This window comes from Apostichopus japonicus, chromosome 8 (assembly GCF_037975245.1).
Source record: "Apostichopus japonicus isolate 1M-3 chromosome 8, ASM3797524v1, whole genome shotgun sequence".
Lineage (NCBI taxonomy): Eukaryota > Metazoa > Echinodermata > Holothuroidea > Aspidochirotida > Stichopodidae > Apostichopus > Apostichopus japonicus.
In genome coordinates this window covers 17165059-17187114 of record NC_092568.1, presented here as the reverse complement: position 1 = coordinate 17187114, position 22056 = coordinate 17165059, and the positions used below count along the sequence as shown (strand labels likewise).

General features: G+C 38.0%; 1 protein-coding gene and 1 long non-coding RNA gene across 5 annotated transcripts in view; both read right to left on the bottom strand.

Moving 5' to 3' along the window:
* The window catches only part of LOC139970792 (RNA polymerase II-associated protein 1-like), a 102454-nt gene extending 88716 nt beyond the window's left edge, over positions 1–13738 (bottom strand). For all 4 annotated transcript variants that reach the window (XR_011794215.1, XM_071976801.1, XM_071976803.1 and 1 more), the window contains exons 1-14: positions 13587–13738; positions 12443–12649; positions 12086–12147; positions 11471–11546; positions 10705–10745; positions 9626–9706; positions 8402–8588; positions 7351–7500; positions 4255–4392; positions 3238–3449; positions 2759–2860; positions 2301–2468; positions 1586–1744; positions 98–305 (exon numbers count right to left, since the gene is read on the bottom strand). Coding sequence is in view for 3 of the 4 variants with exons in the window: in XM_071976801.1 (XP_071832902.1) it covers positions 98–305; positions 1586–1744; positions 2301–2468; positions 2759–2860; positions 3238–3449; positions 4255–4392; positions 7351–7500; positions 8402–8588; positions 9626–9706; positions 10705–10745; positions 11471–11546; positions 12086–12147; positions 12443–12641 (1783 nt within the window). In the remaining variant the exon portion in view is untranslated. The remainder of the gene's footprint in view (positions 1–97; positions 306–1585; positions 1745–2300; positions 2469–2758; positions 2861–3237; positions 3450–4254; positions 4393–7350; positions 7501–8401; positions 8589–9625; positions 9707–10704; positions 10746–11470; positions 11547–12085; positions 12148–12442; positions 12650–13586) is intronic.
* A 3639-nt stretch (positions 13739–17377) lies between these two features.
* On the bottom strand, positions 17378–21190 carry LOC139970800 (uncharacterized). Its single transcript, XR_011794218.1, has 2 exons — positions 20975–21190; positions 17378–18553 (listed from the first exon to the last, which is right to left on the bottom strand). It is a non-coding gene; the product is annotated as an uncharacterized lncRNA (long non-coding RNA).
* Between the last annotated feature and the right edge of the window lie 866 nt (positions 21191–22056).

The following is a 22056-nucleotide window of genomic DNA, read 5'->3' as shown; positions in this document are numbered from 1 at the left end:
GAAAGAGATACATGCTCATCTTACATCATCAATACAGTTGCTGATCATCATCCTTGAAGAGTTTTTTCATTTTGTTTCAGGTGAGTTTTATACAAACCTTGCTGCTTCCAGCCAGCCATTGGCAAGAACTCTCTAACAATGACCTCCAATAATTTTGGACATTTACAGATCTCAAATGCAGCTTGAGAGGAGTGTCTGCTTGTTCTGATGAGGATGGAGAGGATGTTGAGGACCGTGGGAGCTGGAGGTCGGACTTTGTCGAGGATGAAGCAGAACCGTCTCAATGTGTTCATTCTGAGGAGAGCCTGCCAAAAATAAAACCATACCCTTACTATTACCCTTATGAATAAAAGCAGATGGTTTATGTTTCATTGGTGAAATTATAAACCCCAGTCCATTTCTTTCCCTCCAAATCCACTGAAAATGTCTTTCTATGTTGTAGAGTACTGTTCTGTGCAAACTTTATGAAGTATTTCTTCTTTGGTTAAAAATCATCCCAAAAGCTTGACGACAATAACATCTTCCACCCAGACGCTTACATGTCAGGCTATAAAATTACAGATCAGTGGCATGGGAAGAGGGAGGTGGGGATGGGGGGGGGGTGCATGCACCAGACAATTCCATTGTCAGTCAATCATTCAGTTGGATGGAAACCTTCAGTTGGGGGATTTTCTTCAAAGATTCAAAAGTATTTATAAGTACCTACCTTGCATTTAGGTCTCATTATAGACCTACTTAATAGTTTAAATATGACTCAGAATTAATATTGTTATTAAACATTAACAAAACTTTGTTGAATATGTTGTGTTACATTAAATGAAACTAAATAACAATATCCTACAGTACGGAACTAGATCGGTGGTGGGTACTAGAAACTAGTTGCTTTTTAAGAAATATTTAAGAGGACAATTCAAATGTTTAAAAGCTTCCTTCCCCCAGAATAATAATAATAATCATAATCAGCAGTTATTTTTACCACGCTTAAGCGACCACAAATGTGGGAGAAACCTGCAAGGGTTGATGGATTACAACTTATACGTCGAGTGGCTTCCAATTCAAACATTTCATCTCAAATTTAGAATCTTTTCGATTGAGAAAGTCATTTCAGATGGGATAAACCGTAGTTTGCTCTTGGATGAAAAGCCCACCTTACTATGAGCCGGTCAGGTATCGAACCCAAACCTCCTGATTGATAACCCTCATTGCTTCAAATGCCACCACCTTTATACACTCTGCCACAGGGCTTAATAACATCAGGGGGCTCAGCCTCTCCTCCTCCCCCACTGGCAGACAGAATATGGCAAACACTCCTAGTGTATAGTAAATAAGTGTAACATGTGTATATGCTGTACAATCTATTTTGGCGAATGTTTAAAAACTCCCCAAAAATGTGATCATGTTTGTTGCACCCCTGGTCGGTGCTCAACAAATGATCACACAATGATCACACAATATCAAGTTATATACCATTTAAGTTATTAAAGTTACAAAGAAAACATAATACTTCCAAACATACCAAATCAAATTGAAAAAAAAGGGGAGTCAATGTTCTGAAATGATAATGCTCTGAGAAAATAATTCTTACCTTAATAACATCTCTTTGAACCATCTGGGGATCAGATATGTCCTCATCTTTCATTGGTTGGCCATTTTCATCCAGTTCCTCATCCTCCTCCTTAAGCAGCGGTATCAATGGAGGCAAATTGTTACCATGGTACCAAGTGTATATTCTGTCCAAAGTGTCCTGTAAGACCAACAGAGAAGGATCACATTATCAACATGTAGGTAACATGAACAGTAACATAACATAGCTTAACACTGTGTCGTTGCACCAGCTCGGGTATCGATGGAAGCAGTTTACCGCAACATTAAATTTCATTAAATATAGTGACCAATGATGGTACAAATTCTCCAGATTAAGGTCAAAGTTTAAAGAAATCTAATTATCTCGAAACACTGCAAATTAAAAAAATACTCTGAACACTCACTGAAAAGAACAGGCTTGGGATAGCCATGGGTTCATCCATGATCATCATTATGAATAGGGTTTCAAATGACCTCCTGTTGGCTCCTTAACCCTTGGGATTCACTAAACTTAAACAAATCTCACAAAATTTTTTGTTTCAAGTACACAAACTTATCAGCACTGCAAAAAAAAAAAAAAAAAAAATCAACTAAATCATAGCAGCAAGTAGTGTTACCATGACACCTGCAGAGAAGTATCAATGATACCATTTTAACCAAGCACACTTTTAAGGATGAAATCTGTAATTCTAGTTGTTAACCACAAGTTTTAATACCTCATCTCCTGGTTGTACTAAGAGAGCTGTGAGACCTTCCACCGCTGCGGAGATTACTCCCTCATTAGTATCATCTATCGACCACCTCATCAAGAAGAGAATTCCTGCCTCTAGTAACGTTGGAAGGAGAGGTTCTGACAGATCACCTCCCAACTCCTGAAGGCGACTCTAAGAAAACAAAATTATGAGGAAATGATGTCTTTTTCTACCCTGAACATTTATAAGAATCATAGTAAACATTCCTCATTATGAGGACTATATTCTGACTCAATTGCCCTGGCCGCACAGTTTCCTTTTCAGGCAAATTTTATTTACAAATTCCACAAATAATATACGGACCATTTAAAAAAAATACTTGGTAACATCTCTGATGACACATGTTTAAACAGTCTAATCATTCATTCACCGGTAAAATAATACACTTTTCGTTTGTCTGATGACAAAGGAAATAAGCTTACATTGTAGACGATCCTTGAAAGCGTCTGCAAAGATAAGACTCTCTGGTTTAGGACTGAGCTTCTGGCTAAGGTGAAGAGTTCTTCCAATGAGTAGCCAGGGATCTGTAGAAAAGAATGACAGAACAGTAAATCTAGAAACTTCTTTGATTTGTAAGAAATATGTCAGAATATTGATAACACTTACGTTTTGGAACTCCAAAGCTCAAGGAAAGTATGTTAATGGTATCTTTCCTCTGACCAGTTCAAATTAAGTTGGTTCTATGATTAAGAAATTTGTCTGTGGTTACAATTTTCATTTTCAACACTAAGCACTATAAAATACCAAATGTGTTTGTGTAACTTCAAAGGCTACTCACCATACCCACATAGTGACGTTAACCAGATACATGAACATATCTCTCTTTGGATTAAGACTTGCATGACACTCATCACACCCACAATGACACACCCTTGGCTAGATGCCAGAGTTATTCTCTCACCTCTTGCTCATCACCATGGTGATGTAACCCTTCCCTAACTGGTATGTTAGCTTCCTTGGCAACCAGCCTTCCATTAAAATCGAATCTTGCTTGAGCCCCTTTGCTGTCCTTGGCTGCAGGCTTGGGAAGATCTTTCATCCACAGGAGTTTATCTGATTCTACCTTATTCATATTCAACCAATTCTTGCTAATCTTCACTGGCATATCTACAACTGATTATAGCAGGGAAAAAAAGACAAGTTTGAGAGTGGTTATGATCAAAATACATATGAATTTAAGTAGAAGTTGAGGTAGGAGAGGAGGTTTATGAGCAAGAATAACATACCATCTGGGTAAGAATTCAAAGATCTTAATTTGTTTTTGCTGCTACTGCTAACTTAGAAAGTATCATAATAACAAAACAATCATGAACAAAACAAAGTCCACTGGTAATGTCAGTAAAGTCAGTTTACCCGTTGTTAATTTAATACTTATATAATGATTATTTTAACAAAGTTTATGAAGTTCAGGGTGACAGCAGCAGTCACAATCGTGGAGACTACAAATTCAGAGGCAACAGAACGACTAAAACCTCGCATCACAAAAAAATTAATTGAGCTCAACATATAATATAATAAAATTTGTTTGTTACAAACTGCCCCAAGAGATGCTTTAATATCTCCACAAAAAAAATCCATTGCTTGTCAAAGACTAATCCAAATACCTAACACACAGGTCTATAACATTTGCATTGCAGATAAGTTAGAAAGTTTTTCTAATCGTCTATTAGCTAAAGCATAAAACCTTCCCTACTACCGACAACTTTCATTGGTGAGAGGAATACTTCGTAGAATTTTCATACAACGTCCTTGAACCGGAGTTACTTGAGTTAATTCTGACGTGAGGAGGAGTACAGGTAAAATGTTAGTACTTTTTGTTTTTTTGTTCAATTAATATGATTCTCATGCCCATGTGTACTAGGTTAGATTATATAAGATATTATAAACTAAAAGTCTCGTGCCAAACTCTGAAACTAACCTTCATCATTAGAATCTGGTTTCACTTCTGTTGCTCTTTCATTAGTCTCCATCTCCTCATCTCTCCTGACTTCTGGTTCCTTCCTTTCTCCACCAGGCTGACGTTTCTTCTTCTGAAGAAATGCCACCAAACTTGGATCTGGAAGAAAATAGTCAAAAAAAAGAAATGTCTGCATCGTTCCATGAAATCATTCACAAGGAGTTTGATGAAAGTTCAATCAATCAATCACAAACAAGTAAATTAGCATATAAACAGAAAAGTGGTTACTTTACTGATTTATCTTCAATTATGACAAGAAAAACTTCATTGGAGGAAGACGAGGGAATGACTCAAAAGTGTTTCAATAAAGACTCATACATTGAAGAATAAATAAGAAAAGCATTGCTCAATGGCTTCGAGGACTCATTCTGTTCTAATGGATAATGCCACTTCAAGTAGCATTGCTTTTTTGAATAGTAGTATTGTACGTTTTGTCTCTGCGGCTGCACTGTATGTATTGATATTGCTATGTACTGGTCAATTCCATGATAAGGTCAACATCATACCAAAAAATTTTAAATCATTGTACATTAAAATTGTATAAGTTTCCAATAAATAGAATACTTGTAGTTACTAAAAATAATTTTTTCACCCCCGAAACATCATTCATTTGATTATGGGGTCGTTAATAACAAATGGTTCCCTTAGTAACTAAATTATGAAAAATACAGTGAAATTTCATTTTGTGCAGATTTGTACATAGTAATCATAGGTATCATCAGTTTTTTGGACTAATTGTATTTGCTATAGCATAGTGCTCACTTAATAGCTTCAATTTTTTTTCGACATCAAGGCATTAGACAATAGTGGTGAATTGAAAACACCCTCGATTTACTGTCATGCAATTCACAAAATTTACTGTTTTTGTTTTTTTCTCCTTGCCTGCACAATATTTTTACTCCAAAAAATGAATATCAAGTCTTCACATAGATACCAAAAGGATTACTCAATTTTCCTTTCCAGAAGATATTCAAATTTTGCGGAAAATCACCCTTTATGAATGTCACGCGAGTCACGTCACGCGAGTCACGTCAATTCAAGATAGTTTTTCTACCTATTAACTGTGTGTTGGACTAATTATATTTGCTATAGCATAGTGCTCACTTAATAGCTTCAATTTTATTCTGACATCAAGGCATTAGACAACAGTGGTAAATTGAAAACAGTAAACACCCTCGATTTACTGTCATGTGAGTCACAAAATTGACTGTTTTTGTTTTTTCTCCTTGCCTGCACAAAAGTTTTACTCCAAATAATGAATTTCAAGTCTTCACATAGATACCAAAAGGATTACTGAATTTTCCTTTCCAGAAGATATTCAAATTTTGCGGAAAATCACCCTTTATGAATGTCACGCGAGTCATGTCACGCGAGTCACGTCAATTCAAGATAGTTTTTCTACCTATTAACTGTGTGTTGGACTAATTATATTTGCTATAGCATAGTGCTCACTTAATAGCTTCAATTTTATTCTGACATCAAGGCATTAGACAATAGTGGTAAATTGAAAACAGTAAACACCCTCGATTTACTGTCATGTGAGTCACAAAATTGACTGTTTTTGTTTTTTCTCCTTGCCTGCACAAAAGTTTTACTCCAAATAATGAATATCAAGTCTTCACATAGATACCAAAAGGATTACTGAATTTTCCTTTTCAGAAGATATTCAAATTTTGCAGAAAATAACCCTTTACGAATGTCACGCGAGTCACGTCACGCGAGTCACGTCAAATCAAGATAGTGCTTCTACCTATTTACTGTGTGAAAATTACAGGGATGTTATAGTTTGATGAATGAATCACTGATTAAAGATATCATATGCATTCCCCTGTAATTAGGCAACTTGAATAATATGGGCACACATAATGCAACTAATTATAATAATTTCATTTGAAATATCAGAATTTAAAATCATGAATATTTATTCGCAATATAATGCCTATTTTATCACCACATTTGGAAAGTTAGCACATATCATTGATTTTTTAGTAATATACAAAAACATAATCTATATTTGTATCTGGCAATGCCATGTGCTATGACTTGACAACCTTAAGGTTTTAACTGCTCAATCATTCCCAAAATCCTATGAGCGAATGTATCTTCTCAAATATTACACTTTTGGTTTATTCAAATATGACAAATGAGAATGGTAATTTGAATCACATTTTGATAGATCTGTTTCTTCTATAACTTTCAAATGAGTGACTTCAACAGACTAAATATTGTTATAAATATTAATTGACAAGATATATTGCCTGAAAAACTGTACTACCCGTACAGTATATTACCTACTGTCTGCAGTCATGAAGGTAACTCGGGGACATTAATATCATCTGGACATTCCCAAGGGAAGTACCTTTTGGACACTTTCTAGACCAATGAATGTTATATTTCACTATGCAAGATCTATACCTTCGATTCATTTCTGCATTTGGTCTAGAACTATCCGAAAAGTGAACTTGTCACGCGAGTCACGTTTTCTTGTCACGCGAGTCACAATACATCTTCCTTGTTATTTTCATGCATTACAACATTTTTTCAAAGTTGCATAGCAATTGACGTAGTGGTGTTTTTCACCTTCGGTATGATTATAAAAAGTGATTGGAAAAATTTTAATAAGACATAAGAAATCGAACATTTGTGTGTGCATTCTGATTTTTGCTAATAGTAACTGTCACACGAGTCACGTTTAGTTTTTCGCCAATTTCACCCCCAATGCTTAAGGTATAAATATATTTTGTCTACTGTTGTAAGCATTAAGGCGTACCTTCACTGACTACATGAATGCTTTTCTCCCAGGTAATTTCTTTATTTGTTTAATGATATCAAATAGAGAGGAATTTTAGTAAAAATGTCACGCGAGTCACCATGGAATTGACCACTATAAAACTAAAGATAAGAAAATATTAAATTGTAAGGCAATGATCGAGTTGCATTGTAATACTAAAGAACTCACAAAATTATCATGTCTATTTGTATAAATGTCAAATGAGTCAATAAAAGAGATGAAAAAAAAAAAAGCATTGCTTCTCAGCAATTAAATATTCTTCTTACCGAGCATAGCTTTAATCCTGGCTTGTTCCCGTAAAATTTCTTCCTCAGACATGGCAGCCATCTTGGATTTATTTTCCTCATGGATGGCTTTGTCAGTTGCTTCGGCATGTTCACCATCCAGGCCTCCAATCGAGACGACCGGCGGGGTATCTAAACGATGCAAAAGGGTAAAACAAAAGGATGAATATAATCTAGAGCGACAGAGCTGCTGATTCTCAGTACCATCAGGTTAAGACGACATAGAGACACATGTATACATTATGACGTTTGGTTCTAGAAGTAAATGCAACGTACATGCCTCCTTCCAAATTTGATGTAGCGTTGATTTAATAACCAAAATAGCAAGCGGCCCACTTCGCTATTTGTGGCCTACCATATGTTATCCAAAATTGAAATTATAATTCATAATGTACGTCAGGAGGGTATCATGATTTTCAAGCCCCTCTTTGTATGTTTTCCCCAACCTTTCTTTTTCTTCGCTAAACTAATAAGCCTGAGCACCATGTTATGGATGGATCCATCAGGTCAGCAATGACAATTCAACATGATATGCACCAAAATTGTTAATGATAACTCCATGTGCAATGAGAAGATTTACACCTAACATACACACAGATTACATGTAAAGAATTGTAACCAAGATCCATATTTATTGTGTTTCTGTCTTTACTACACTCCAAGTGAGACATTTTAAACATACCACATACAGATTATATGAAAAACAGAGAATTTTAACGATGAAAGTACCAATTTTTTACTCTTTTATCGTGTATCAACTCTCCTATGTCATCAGAAGGACGTTCAAACAAATAAGAATAGTTTGCAAGTCTCAAACGCCACAAAACAAGATGCACAAAGGAATTTACTTAGCTCAAAATAATATTAATAATAATTATAATAATAATAATAAGAAGGGGAAAAAAAATTAAAAACTGAAAACAAAGCAGTAGCCATGGTCTTTCACTTCCATTGGTCAATTCTTTTCCATTCACTTAAAGATTTAAGGATTCAACATTGATTTAATAGATGAAAGAAGGAGGGAAAAAAGAACCTTGAGATGTTTCCATAGTTTCCAATTCTCTTTGAACTTGAGTCTCAGGAGGCTGCGATTCATGCGATGGCACCCTGGTAGCATTCTGTAAGCCAAACTCTGACGGGGACAATTTCTGAAACTGTTGAGAAAACAAACTCTTCTTTTTCTTCTTCTTTGCGTTACTTGGTGACTGCTTGACTGACCCCTGTTAGAGAGTGAATGATGATAGGAGTTTAATATTAAGTTGTCGGCCAAAAGTGTTGTCGACATCAAAGCAAGGCAACTTTGGAAAGTTAATATCTACATTTTGGCAAGCAAAAGTGGATTTTGTCTCTTTCTCACATAATTTTCAATGTTTGTGTCACTTTTTATGCCCAAGTTTACCTGCATAATGCTATTAAGATCCACTAATATTTAAATCTTTTATCCCCAGAAGAATTTATTGCAACTGACAAAAGTTCTCAAAAAATGGTAAAAGATGCTGACATCTGAAATGACAGAGAAAACATACATGTGTAAACAGGGACAATTGTCCTTACAAATACTGCCAAATGATATTAAAGGATTGTTTCAGGTGTTTGACATGTCTATTTTGTATGAAAGAGCACAAAAAGACAAAAAGAACAGTGAAGAAACTACCATGATAGCATGCTTTGTTAAGGAGATATGACACTTTGAAGATATCAAAATTTCTTTGAAAACGACTGGTGTAGAAAGACTTACTGTGAGGGTGTGACGTCACATCCTCACTTCCTTAACATTTGTGAATATATTTCTTTAAAAGTTATTTACATTTTTTAACACATTTGAAAATAATATAATCAAAAATTCTTCAGATGTTTAATCTCAAATACTTCCTTTGACAAATATGAGATCTTCTGACATATCTTCTGGTTGAAAGTCATGAAATCTCACAAAATATTTAGAGATAAAAACAAAGACTTTTCAGGAATGTGAGGATGTGACATCACAGCTAGTCAGATTTCAGCAGTTTCTACACGATCTGATAAAACTTTACACTTGAATATCTCTTTAACCGAAAAAGATATTTGAAAAGTTTTTTCACCATTGTGTTTGTTTTTATTTTCCTCTTTCATATAACATAAACACGTATGACATCTGAACCAATCCTTTCATAGCCCGGGTTAGGTTGAATGGTGCTTTGTAGTTTACATACAAGGAAACAAAAATCACTGAAATGGAAAGATTATCATTGTTTGAAATGGGTCATGTTGAGCATACCTCACTTCTGTGTGGAACTGTTGGAAAGCCTTGTTTGCTGCCTCCTGGGAAAAAGACAGGTGAGTTTCTTGTTTCATGCTCCTGAAAAATATAGATGTACTATGTGACTAATCACTGAATATGCAGTAGTACTGATTTAACTCATCATTAATTCATATCTAACTTTGAATATTCAGTAGTACTAGTGAACCATTGACGTCATTAATGAATACTCTGGATGGTCAGTGAAGCCTATCAAATTCATGCATATCAGTCATACATAATTAATCTTGGAAGATGAAAATACTTTTGAAACACATTTCATTTCTTTAAATCTGAGTAAAACAGCAGTACTTTCCAAACAAACATATTATTCATGAATGTATAATTATGCTCTGAACAGTCTGTAGTTTGGTTTAAACTTACACATGTCATTCATATGCATAACTGTTTTCTGCATAGTCAGTAGTAGTAAGCTCCACTTTACTCTGACAGTTAGGCCTACATTCATACGGATATCCGATATCCTATATTCCATGAACAAAAACATTGCATTTAGTGCACATAAATCCTTCACAAAGTAAAACATTTCTTATGGATATTTGTGATCAAAGATGCCCATACTTGGCAGAAGGCTTTCATCATTAATCTAATGATAACAATAATTGGCTGGGAAGCCAGTTATTTTACCATGCTAAGCAGCCATTTATGTATATGGAACAAAACATTCGAAATGACTTGCAAATTACACTTCATGTCGGGTGGTTATTAAATTTACAAATTTTGGCTTGTTTTTGAAGAAAAAAAATTAGATGGGAAACCATGGATTACTCCTGGATGAAAACCCACCTTTCTTTTGGCCAGCCAGGGATCCATTGCTTCTCATGCCACAGCCTTTATTCACTCAACCATAACACAAATGTCTCTTATTAAACTAAAGTTAAGTCAAACTCATGCATATTATTAATGCATATATATATATCCTGTGCATGGTCAGTAAAACCTATAAAGCAAATATACATGTCATTCATATTTACTGCTCCCTCTTTTATAACTCAATAATCTGACCAATCCCTGCCTGGATTTTAAAGCTTACTTACCATTATCTTTGACAGTACTGTAGTTATATGTGTATCATGCCCTGTGGAGGGAGAAAAACAAAACAGTTTTTAAGCTATCAATATAAAAGTCTCAACAAGTGTTTCTTGGGCTAATCAGAGAGAAGCAAATAAGACACTGGCTGTATGAGCAAGAGTAGATCTTGATGTTGAGAGGAATAGTTTAATGTTCAAATTTTGTGTAGTAGTCTCTGAATTTTTGTCTCTTAAAAAAAAATACTATCACTCCTGTTTAAGAAAACCTGCGGCACATCCTTGCACTCGTATAGCAATTTGACCATTTTGCAGTGAGATACCAGATAAATTGTTTTCCGTGTTGGTAGTAAACCTCTAATTCCTTGCTTAATAAATCTTTGCCTATTTTTCTCATTTACCTAATTGTCAAAGAATGAATGTAACTAGTCGGTAATTTTTGTGCTTGCTTTCTTAATTTCATCTGATTTCAGAAGAGTTCATGAGCACGTTTCCCAATCAATAAGTCCAGATAACACAATGGCACATGGTACAGACAGACCACGAACATGTCAGTATGTCAGTGCACATAGTCTAACAGAAGCAACCCAGTCATACACCCTTCCATGGAATTGAATGTATTTGATAAACCAGAGGGGCATAATATCTTTTTGAGCTAATCACTTTACTTGCTCGTCTCCTTAATCCATATAAATTCAATGTTAATCTCAATGCACCAAATCGTGATGTGAACTTCATGCTATTCATGAATAAACAAAATAAATAAACCACTCACTGTCCATTACTTCCTCTGGGTCTTCACCATCTTCTACATTGAAAGTGACTCTTTGACCTCTGACATTACCAGTGCTCTAGTGGTGAAAATAATATGTAATTAACAGAAATAATGTTTTGTGGATATCTACATCTAGTCTACTATAATGAAAATATAGAACTACTCACAAGCAATGGCACCCCTGAGCAAGAGGGCACATCCCGCCCCCCCCCTCTTCCCCATGCACACAAACTATGTCCCTTGTTGTCTTGGGGTTTCCAAACAAGAGCAATCACAAACTGAATATATCAATATTAGGAGTGTTAGCTCAGTGGTGAATGCCAGTGCCTTCCAATCATAAGGTCCCGAGTTCAAGTTACTCCAAGATTAATGTATGTCTTCCAGTTTCAGAGTTGTTGACAATTGAAAAATATGAATCTAAGGAACTGACTTCCGTCAGCTTGCGGCTTTGATAAGCCAGTGATGGCTTCTTCGCAAGTTTCTGCTAGCAGGAGGATCTAAAAATACATACATATTATGATAAACATAGGCATTCTATTTTCTTGTATATTGCAGTATGTATACACATCATTTATGACAGGCTAAATATTCTCTATTAGAACCATCCTAGCTCACCTTGAACTGTGAAGACTTCTTCATGATGGATGAAGGCTCTCCCGTTGCCAGGGATGACATTCCTGATAATCAAGGACAGAACAAAACAAACTTGATGAATAGTGTAAAAATTTTCCATTTTTGTGCTCTGCTCACTTTCAGCAAGCAACCCTCAAAGAACAGATCCACAGAGCCCCCCTCCCAACCTCCCTTGCCCCATATTGGTTCACTAATGTTACATTAAAAAGATCTTGTTTCTCACACATAAAGTGCTAACAATTTATACCATACTGTCCCATACCATACCTTACCATACCACATCACACCATATGTCATGAAACTTGTTTACTCTTAAAGGTTCCTACTCTGCCAATTTACCCTCTAATTTGACAACATCTTTTTTCACAGAAGCAAATGTGAAGGATCTCTCTGCTTTTGGATCAACATCCTTTCTTCGTTTATCCCCTTTCTCAACCACGATCGCTGCCGGCTTGCCTCCTTGAGCTAGGAATTCTTCCTGTTGCCTTAACAAATCTTCTTGTGTTTCACCAGCTTTTGGCCTCTTCAATGGGTTCATTGTAGTTCCTTAAATGAAAACCATTTATACAAATATTGTAGGATTCTCATCATGCAAAAATAAGTTACAAAAATGCTTCTAAGAGGTTACTAGGCTGTAGTACTATAGAACTTTGAGACTTCACAAGCTATATTGCTTACCTAGCTTATATCCGAAAACAATTCTGATGTTATTAAGCCGTTTGGGATTGTCAGGCTCAGGGACATGTATATCAGATCATGTGGGTCAAAAAATAATGGTAATGATTTGGTTCATGTTACTTTTAAATGTTTTTCTTGTCCTGATTTTGGAAAACACCTACTCAGCCGTACGACCATAAAATATATGACAGCTATAGTAAAAATATTCTGAGCAGACAATTTTTCGATGTTAAATTGTTAATATATGATTTTCACCATGTGTTGGAAACTGGTAAATATATACAGGTCTCACGTTGAGACCAGTTCAATATTCAAGACCAAAAAGGTTCAAGACTGAGACCAAGTCTGAGCAAAAAGTAGTATCAAGACCAAGACCAGTCTCAAGGCCTACAGTACAACATTGTCCACATTATTCATCTAGCTGCCACATTTTCTGATTCATCTGGCAACTAGGCAAAGATAGAATTACAGGTCAAAAGTCAAATGTTGTCTAAATAATGCAACTTACTACATTACACATGTTGTAGCCTATGCACAATCATGTACACCAGGAGATCATCTGCAGAGTACTAAGGGTGTGAGTGTATTATGATAATTTCTCATTTGAGAAGTATCTTCCCAAAGCTCATGTATGCATAGCCCTAACTAAAGCTAGGCCTAACTTAGTAACGTTACATACTTGAAACAATGTCTCGCGAAACTAGTCCTAATAATATTTTGATACGACTAAACTTTCATCACAGGAGATCTCAGCATTATTCCGAGCTTTTAGAAACGAACAAAATGAGTCAAATAATAAAGATACCTCCTATGCCGAGAAAATTCCAGCTCAGAAATCTCTGGTTAAAATTTATTCTGCTCGTCTTCCACCTGTAAAATGTTTAGTGGTGTTTTGAAATGGCTGAGGTTAGTTCCAAGGTGTTTCGACAACAGAGAAGTTGACCTGTGACGTACTTCCGTTTTCAAGAGCCCTCTCTGGTATTCCTGTTGCAATGGCGCGAAATGGAAAGTGTAAATTACTTGTACAAGTTGTTGATGACGGCTACTCAGCAGGCTGACGATTAACCTGAAGATGACGGCAACTGGGCAGCATGGGTTTGAAGCCTGGACGTAAAGATTATACCTAATTGTATTCTCTTGACTTGAACTTTTAACGTTTGAGAAAATTATATGAGCCAGGCTTTGTTGCAGGTTGTAGCTGCCACAGCTTAGGCCCCAAGACGTAGCCTAAGGTACTGTAGGCCTAACGGCATAACCGTTAGCCTAATGGTTGGTGAATTACTCTGTTGAACAGCTATGTTTAAACGAAATTGGGGGTCGATGGGGGCAGGCATAAATTTTGATAAGAATTATATTTCTAGTGGAGGTGCTTATAGGTGTTTTGAAAGGAGGGAAAGTCATTTCTAATACGAAGTGATTCGCAGGGCAGCCCGGCGAATAACGTACACAGACACCTTATTCGCAGGGCTGTGACGATTTTGAAAATAGGTTTATTATTAGGTTTGGCTATTGATACCAGTCAGTTTAGGGGCCTTGAAAAAGCCAACCTTTAAGGCCCAAATAGTCTTAGCTACTTCATAAGCTAATTTTTGGAACCCCAGCAGTTCAATTTTAAAAGCATGTATGTGTCTGGCTATTCGCAGGGCTGCCCTGTGAATAAGATACTTGTGTCCGGCTATTCGCAGGGCTGCCCTGTGAATAAGGTGTATGTGTCTGGCTATTCGCAGAGCTGCCCTGTGAATAAGCCCCACCTTTCTAGTAATATCAGGAGGCATGCTAAGGTACACCTAGGCCTAGTTACACAAGTTACACTACAGGGATAAGCTGAAGATTGTCTTTACCAATGCTAGAAGTATTTGTAAAATTTTTGCTGAATTTACTGTTCTTCTTGAGGATCTGCGAGATCGAAGGTCCGCGAGACCGAAAGTAAAAAGGTCCGCCACACCGAAGATCTTCGAGACCGAGGTCCGCGAGACCGAAACTATTACTAAATACTAGGCCCCGGGAGACCTAAACTACTAGGCCTATAATAGCACTTGGTAAGACAAATCTTACTACTGGTAATATTACCTTGATAAAGAGCGTTACTTAAAAGAATTTACAGCCATTTCTTTTCATAATGGATACCAGTGAGTTGCGCAAGGGGCTGGGGCAGCTTGCATTGATACTAGGCCTCCACCAGTGGCGTATCCAGAGGGGGTTGCAGGGGGCAAAAGCCCCCGCTCTCAAATGTCTAACCCCCCTGCTGTGTGTTTGTGCTACAAAATGTACAAATTTTAGGAAGTAAATTAGACGTTTGGTTTATTATGAGGAAATTGTGTCAACTGTTACGGGCTAGAGGTTAAAAGTTGACCCCTAATTAATCCTGATTTCACAGTAAAATGGGATAATAATGACAGTATCCGCTATAACAAGGGAACATGTTGCGGTTTTCGATTCTACTTCTGTAAGGAGTCAAAATTATTTAGACTACTCGAAGTTCAAATAATATTTTTGTAATTTGACGATGTAAAAAAGTGTTTTAAACTGGATTAAATCGCCCGTTTTCTCTTACCTCTTCAGATTTTAAGGTAGGGGGGGGCAGGGACGTCCACCAGTCAAGAATTTACAGTAGGGGGCATGCTCCATAGACCATCGGTCTCACGGACCATCGGTTCTCGGAAATTCGGTCCTGCAGACCTTCGGTCTCGTGGAATTCACCTGGACGGGGTATGTTGTGTATTGTCAGGACAGGAGGGATATGTCGTAATGGAATTGGTGGGTAAGCTTGCACGTTTTGTGAAAACTTACAGTGGTTTGCCTGAGAAAGTTGTACTTGCAAGAAGTGTGAATGGGTTAAGGATGCTTTGGACAAGCACTTTAAGCATTGTAATCGGGTCTGAGTGTTTATGTCTTCAGATTTTTCTCTCCTATAGGGTCCTTGGGAATTGAGTGCCCCTCCTGATCCTTATTTTTCTACCAAACTAAACTAATAATAACAATAAATAAGTTCAGATAGGCACTACGTTAGGTCTACAGAAGTCTGGTAGAAGCTAATTTCAGTATTCAAGGTGCCAGTGAACTGTCAATCTAAGTAACTTATTTCTTCTTGGTAATTTGTTTGGCCATAATAAAAGTCTGTTCAGGTGATGCAGAATTTATTCAGCAGGTGGTTCAAGTCCACCAACAGATAAGATTAAGCCACTCAGTTGCCAAGAAGAATTTGATCATTTGTGCATGTGACTTAATTGCTATAGAAAAAAAGGCTAATCCCATGATAGAAATTTGTTCATCTTGGGTCACCATACACTTGGAAGTGCAATTCCAGTACAAAAAGGTCTCTTAATTTACAGTTAACTTGATACAACAATGTAAAAAAAAATGTGTAAAATTCTTCAACAACACATAAGACAGTGCCCGCCTTTTTAAACAAGAAAACTGGGAGCTGATGTTGTTAAAGCTCACTACCAGCTGCTTTTGATTGGCAACAAAACCTTGGCGGAGTGTGTACGTTAGGTCTAAAGAAAATTGCAGCAGCTCAGTCCAGCAAACTTGGAAGGATCAAAAACATTGCCTGCTTCAGGAAGGAAAAGAGTGTAGGAACTTCTAACAAGCAGATAAAACTTATTTATTTTATATTTCTTTGTTACACATACAATGCAAGAATCATAACATACTTAACATTGTGAAGTTTTTATCTGGTACACAAGAGGTACAAACAAACCCACTGACAGGAATCTGGGCGTGGGGGCAGGTGCATAAGGTCTTGTCCCAGTTTCCCAGACCTTGAGCAAATTTTCAAATACACAACTAGAAATACAAATTTCCCAAAGGGGATGGGTGGTTGGGGGGGGGGGAAGCCCTTGTTCCCTCTCCCAGGTTTTCCTCAAAAACCATTACTTGGATATAGGCTTACTAAAGCTTCACCATATTACGTATAGGGGCTTAATAAAACCACAATTTTCTCTAATGGACAGAGGCACCTTCCTTATTTTATTCTCCCTGGTAGGCTGGTACCCACTTCAGACCCAACATCATGCTTTCACTTGTAGAGCTGCATAATATCTAATTGTGAAGGAAGAAGAGGCTCTGTATAGATAGCCCAGAGGAACAAGCATCAAGCCACATATTCAAGAAACTGATCTAGGCTGGTAGAATTGTTGTATAGGATCAAGTCACATTGTGACATTTGTAAAAAAAATTGCAGTTTTTGCTATATTCATCGTGAAGTTAGGAACAAGATCATAAGGAATTATGAAAAGACACTTGAGCATTTTGTCTATAATGAGCTTTGTCCTGACTCCAATCCTCTGAAACATGACAGGTGATATTTTCCCACAAACAGAACAATAAGAAACTGCATACAGCTGGCACTATGTAAAGGCAGGTTTTCACAATTTGACCAACTCAATCTAGAAGAAAAAATGAAGGCATGGCAAAGTGAAAACAACCGAGATTGTTTTTTTCGTCACAAGTGCTCAGACAAGCCAAAACAAACAGCTATCTCAGATGTACCGATCCATATGTAAATTTAGTGGTTTCCCATACTGGCGTGCCCTTCCAAAAGTATGATGACTCAGGGGAGAGAAGTTGCAAAGATAACGCAGAAACAAAAGATTAACGGTTTACTTGGATAATTTAATAACTCAACTGGAGCAACGGTTTACTTGAATAAATTAACAACTCAACTGGAGCAAACTAAATATAAAATATAAAGCATAATTTACTTACAAGTCACAAGCTCAATACATAAGAATCAAACGTACTCACTCGCTCACAAGTCTTGGCCGGTCAACCATCCGTACTCACCGCCTCATTCATAAGCTCTGCCAAATCTTTTCATACACAAGAAAGTTCTATCACACCACACGCACACACTCACACCAGATGCATGCACGCACCACAAACAGCGCGCCGCGCCTGATACGTTTGAAACCTCTGTTACGTAATTAAACAGCGATGCGTCGCTTACAAGCGCACCATAGCCTAACGCTACACTATATACATGTACGCCCACACAAGAATACGCCTATCGTTACAATCGCTCATTTACACATAGAAAGCCCAAAACACAAGGTATTGTTCAAGAAACAGACGATAGGGATGACATGGAAGATGACAGCTATGACACCAGACAAAGCACTGCTTTCCTGTTCATCCATCAGACCAGCCAGCAACAACAGCTTTTAAAGCGTTATGGAGACATGGTACTCATTGATGCCACCTACAAGACCACAAAATATGCTCTGCCTGTTCTTGGTATTTGTGAGGACCAAGGTTGGTTATAGTCCTGTGGCTGAATTCATCACAGAGAATGAAACGACTGTTGTGATAACAGAGGCCCTTGACATCATCAAAGATGGAACCTTGAATGGAACCCCAAGTTCTTCATGCTTGACTATTCCGAACAAGAATACCAAGCACTGCATGCAGTGTTTCCAGGTACACAGAAGTTTTTATATGCCTTTAAAATGGAACAGGCATGGTTGCATTGGAGCAAGGAAAGTAAGTTAACCCAAACCTACACAAAGTTATTAGTACTTTTCTTTTTAAAAGTTTTTAGCAAAGCCACACAGCAAGAGGTTCCTAGTTTGATTCCTGGTCAATGCACCTGTGTTATGTCCTTATGCAAAGCACTTATTATCTCTTTGCCGACAAAGTTGGTGAAGAGGGGACATAACACCATTACTGTTCATCTGTTTATTTGTCTGTTGGTCCATTTGTCTCTCTGTATGTTCACACGTTAGCCGTCCTTCTGTATGTAAATCTGTCAGATCAACCTCCACAAAGCGTCTGGAAAAGAAGTGGAGAAAAACAATAGTGTCAATAGAATAGAGTGGAAATATAATAGACTTTTATAACATTTGATTTGGTTAATAGGTAAGCCCTATTTGGTGTCTATGGGAAAAAAGTTGAGCATGTTTCTTTTAGAAACTTATGTCAGACTAAAATAAAGGCTAGGTGTGTTGAATTGCAATAGAGTGAGTAAAGGTTGTAATTAAGGTTGGACTGACTAAATGGTTAGAAGTATATTTGGTAGATCAGTGGATGGCAAAAGGTGGGTGGGGTTAGTAGGTGAATGAATGGAGGTATGTGAATGGTGTGTTAGATGAATTGGGTATGGTAGATTAATGGGGCACAGTGAGGAATAAAGCATTGGATTAATGGAGCATGGGAAGTGAATGAATGATGACTTGGTAATATTGCATTCTGAGGGTTTCACTGAGGTTAGTGTCAAGGTGTTTCGACATCACAGCTAGTTGAGGCTGCGTGTCAAGGTGTTTCGACAACAAAACTTTGTATTGCATTCTGAGGGTTTCACTGAGGTTAGTGTCAAGGTGTTTCGACAACAAAGCTAGTTGAGACTAGTTTCAAGGTGTTTCGACAACAAAACTTTGTATTGCATTCTGAGGGTTCCACTGAGATAAGTGTCAAGGTGTTTCGACAACACAGCTAGTTGAGGCTGCGTGTCAAGGTGTTTCGACAACAAAACTTTGTATTGCATTCTGAAGGTTTCACTGAGGTTAGTGTCAAGGTGTTTCGACAACACAGCTAGTTGAGACTAGTTTCAAGGTGTTTCGACAACAAAACTTTGTATTGCATTCTGAGGGTTCCACTGAGATAAGTGTCAAGGTGTTTCGACAACACAGCTAGTTGAGGCTGCGTGTCAAGGTGTTTCGACAACAAAACTTTGTATTGCATTCTGAAGGTTTCACTGAGGTTAGTGTCAAGGTGTTTCGACAACACAGCTTGTTGAGGCTAGTTTCAAGGTGTTTCGACAACAATAATTGGTAATGCATTCTGAGGGTTTCAATGAGGTTAGTGTCAAGGTGTTTCGACAACACAGCTAGTTGAGGCTAGTGTCAAGGTGTTTCGACAACAATACTTGGTAATGCATTCTGAGGGTTTAATTGAGGTTAATGTCAAGGTGTTTCGACAACAAAGCTAGCTCAGGCTAGGTTGAAGGTGTTTCAACAACAAAACTTGGTATTGCATTCTGAGGGTTTCACTGAGATTAGTGTCAATGTGTTTCGACAACGCAGCTAGTTTAGGCTAGTTTTAGGGTGTTCCGACAACAAAGAGATTAGTGTCAAGGTGTTTCGACAACGCAGCTAGTTTCAGGGTTTTTCGACAACGCAGCTAGTTGGTCAAGGTGTTTCGACAACGCAGCTAGTTGAGACTAGGTTCAAGGTGTTCCGACAACAAAGAGATTAGTGTCAAGGTGTTTCGACAACGCAGCTAGTTTCAGGGTGTTTCGACAACGCAGCTAGTTGATCAAGGTGTTTCGACAACGCAGCTAGTTGAGAATAGGTTCAAGGTGTTCCGACAACAAAGAGATTAGTGTCAAGGTGTGTCGACAACGCAGCTAGTTTCAGGGTGTTTCGACAACGCAGCTAGTTGGTCAAGGTGTTTCGACAACGCAGCTAGTTGAGACTAGGTTCAAGGTGTTCCGACAACAAAGAGATTAGTGTCAAGGTGTTTCGACAACGCAGCCAGTTTCAGGGTGTTTCGACAACACAGCTAGTTGATCAAGGTGTTTCGACAACGCAGCTAGTTGAGAATAGGTTCAAGGTGTTCCGACAACAAAGAGATTAGTGTCAAGGTGTTTCGACAACGCAGCCAGTTTCAGGGTGTTTCGACAACGCAGCTAGTTGGTCAAGGTGTTTCGACAACGCAGCTAGTTGAGACTAGGTTCAAGGTGTTCCGACAACAAAGAGATTAGTGTCAAGGTGTTTCGACAGCACAGCTAGTTTCAGGGTGTTTCGACAACGCAGCTAGTTGGTCAAGGTGTTTCGACAACGCAGCTAGTTGAGACTAGGTTCAAGGTGTTCCGACAACAAAGAGATTAGTGTCAAGGTGTTTCGACAACGCAGCTAGTTTCAGGGTGTTTCGACAACGCAGCTAGTTGGTCAAGGTGTTTCGACAACGCAGCTAGTTGAGACTAGGTTCAAGGTGTTTCGAAAACAAAGAGATTAATGTCAAGGTGTTTCGACAACACAGCGAGTTGAGGCTAGTTTCAGGGTGTTTCGACAACAAAACTTGGTATTGCATTCTGAGGGTTTCACCAGGACACAGTGATTCAAACACTTGGAATTCCATGCAGGGTGTTTCGACACCACATCACAGACACAGTGATTCAGACACCTGGTACAGCGCACTGAGTGTTTCGTGTACCATCTTTTCCTAGAGCCTAGATCTGAGGGTTTCGCTTACCTTAGTGATGCAAACAGTTAGTACCGCACACTGAATGTTTCGTTTTCCATCATTTGCTGACTTGATTTTATGCATTTCGTTTTAAAAATGCTCTAAAAGTAACTAGCATCTCCATCTCTATCCCCAACACATCCCAAAACTCCACAATACGATCAGCGAATCTGAAACGGAAGTGACGTTAGAGGTCAACTAGCTGTGTTGTCGAAACACCTTGGAACTAACCTCAGCCGTTTTGAAATGGTACTCTCGACACTAGCACTGCAGTCTCGTAAGCTAATGAGGAGCGCACGTTGCTGCCAGATGAAATATTTGTTGTCGGCCAAAATCGAGGGGAAATAGGCCACTTTCCGGACAAAACGAAGATACAATCTGCCAGATTTTGTTCAAAATTTATGTCCAAAATGTTGACGTAGGTCTGAGTAGACCTCGGCGACTTCAAAATATAAATCTATCAGGAAAATACTATGAAACACGGGGATCGTACAACTTTTTGAGTGAGCAAGATCTACTGTTGTTCTGGAATTTTGTGTATTCCGTGGGTGGACGGTACGGATGGAGAATATACAAAATCCCACTTTCACATAAGGTTTGTAATGTCACACCCCGAATTAAATAGTGATTAGTTGTAGGGCCAACCGAGTAGTGGACTTCCTAATAGAACTTCAGTTATTCAATTTGCCCTGTTTTTGCCCATTTAGACTCCATTCTTCAGACAATATGTGTGTTTTTTCGGCCGAAAATTGGTCAATTTGGCAGCCCTGGTAGCGCATGGTTCCGTGCGTGCTGCGCATAGACTTTGATAATGCCGGGGAGCAAATGTACTCCGTGGAAGTATTCCCTACCGTAGGAAGAGAGGCCTGCATAGGTTTCAAGTGTAAAACGTTGACTGATTACAATTTTATAGTACGCTATTTTCCTCGTCCCCGTCCCACACAGCTTTATTGAACTGAATACACCGCATTTTTTAGTCTGATCCGTCAGAGATATTTACTCAGCGATACGCCCTCTACAGGACGCGTAGCAAGCCTTCACTGATGGTGAGGAGTTCCGAGCTGATTGTTTTGGTTTATCTCCAGTAGTCA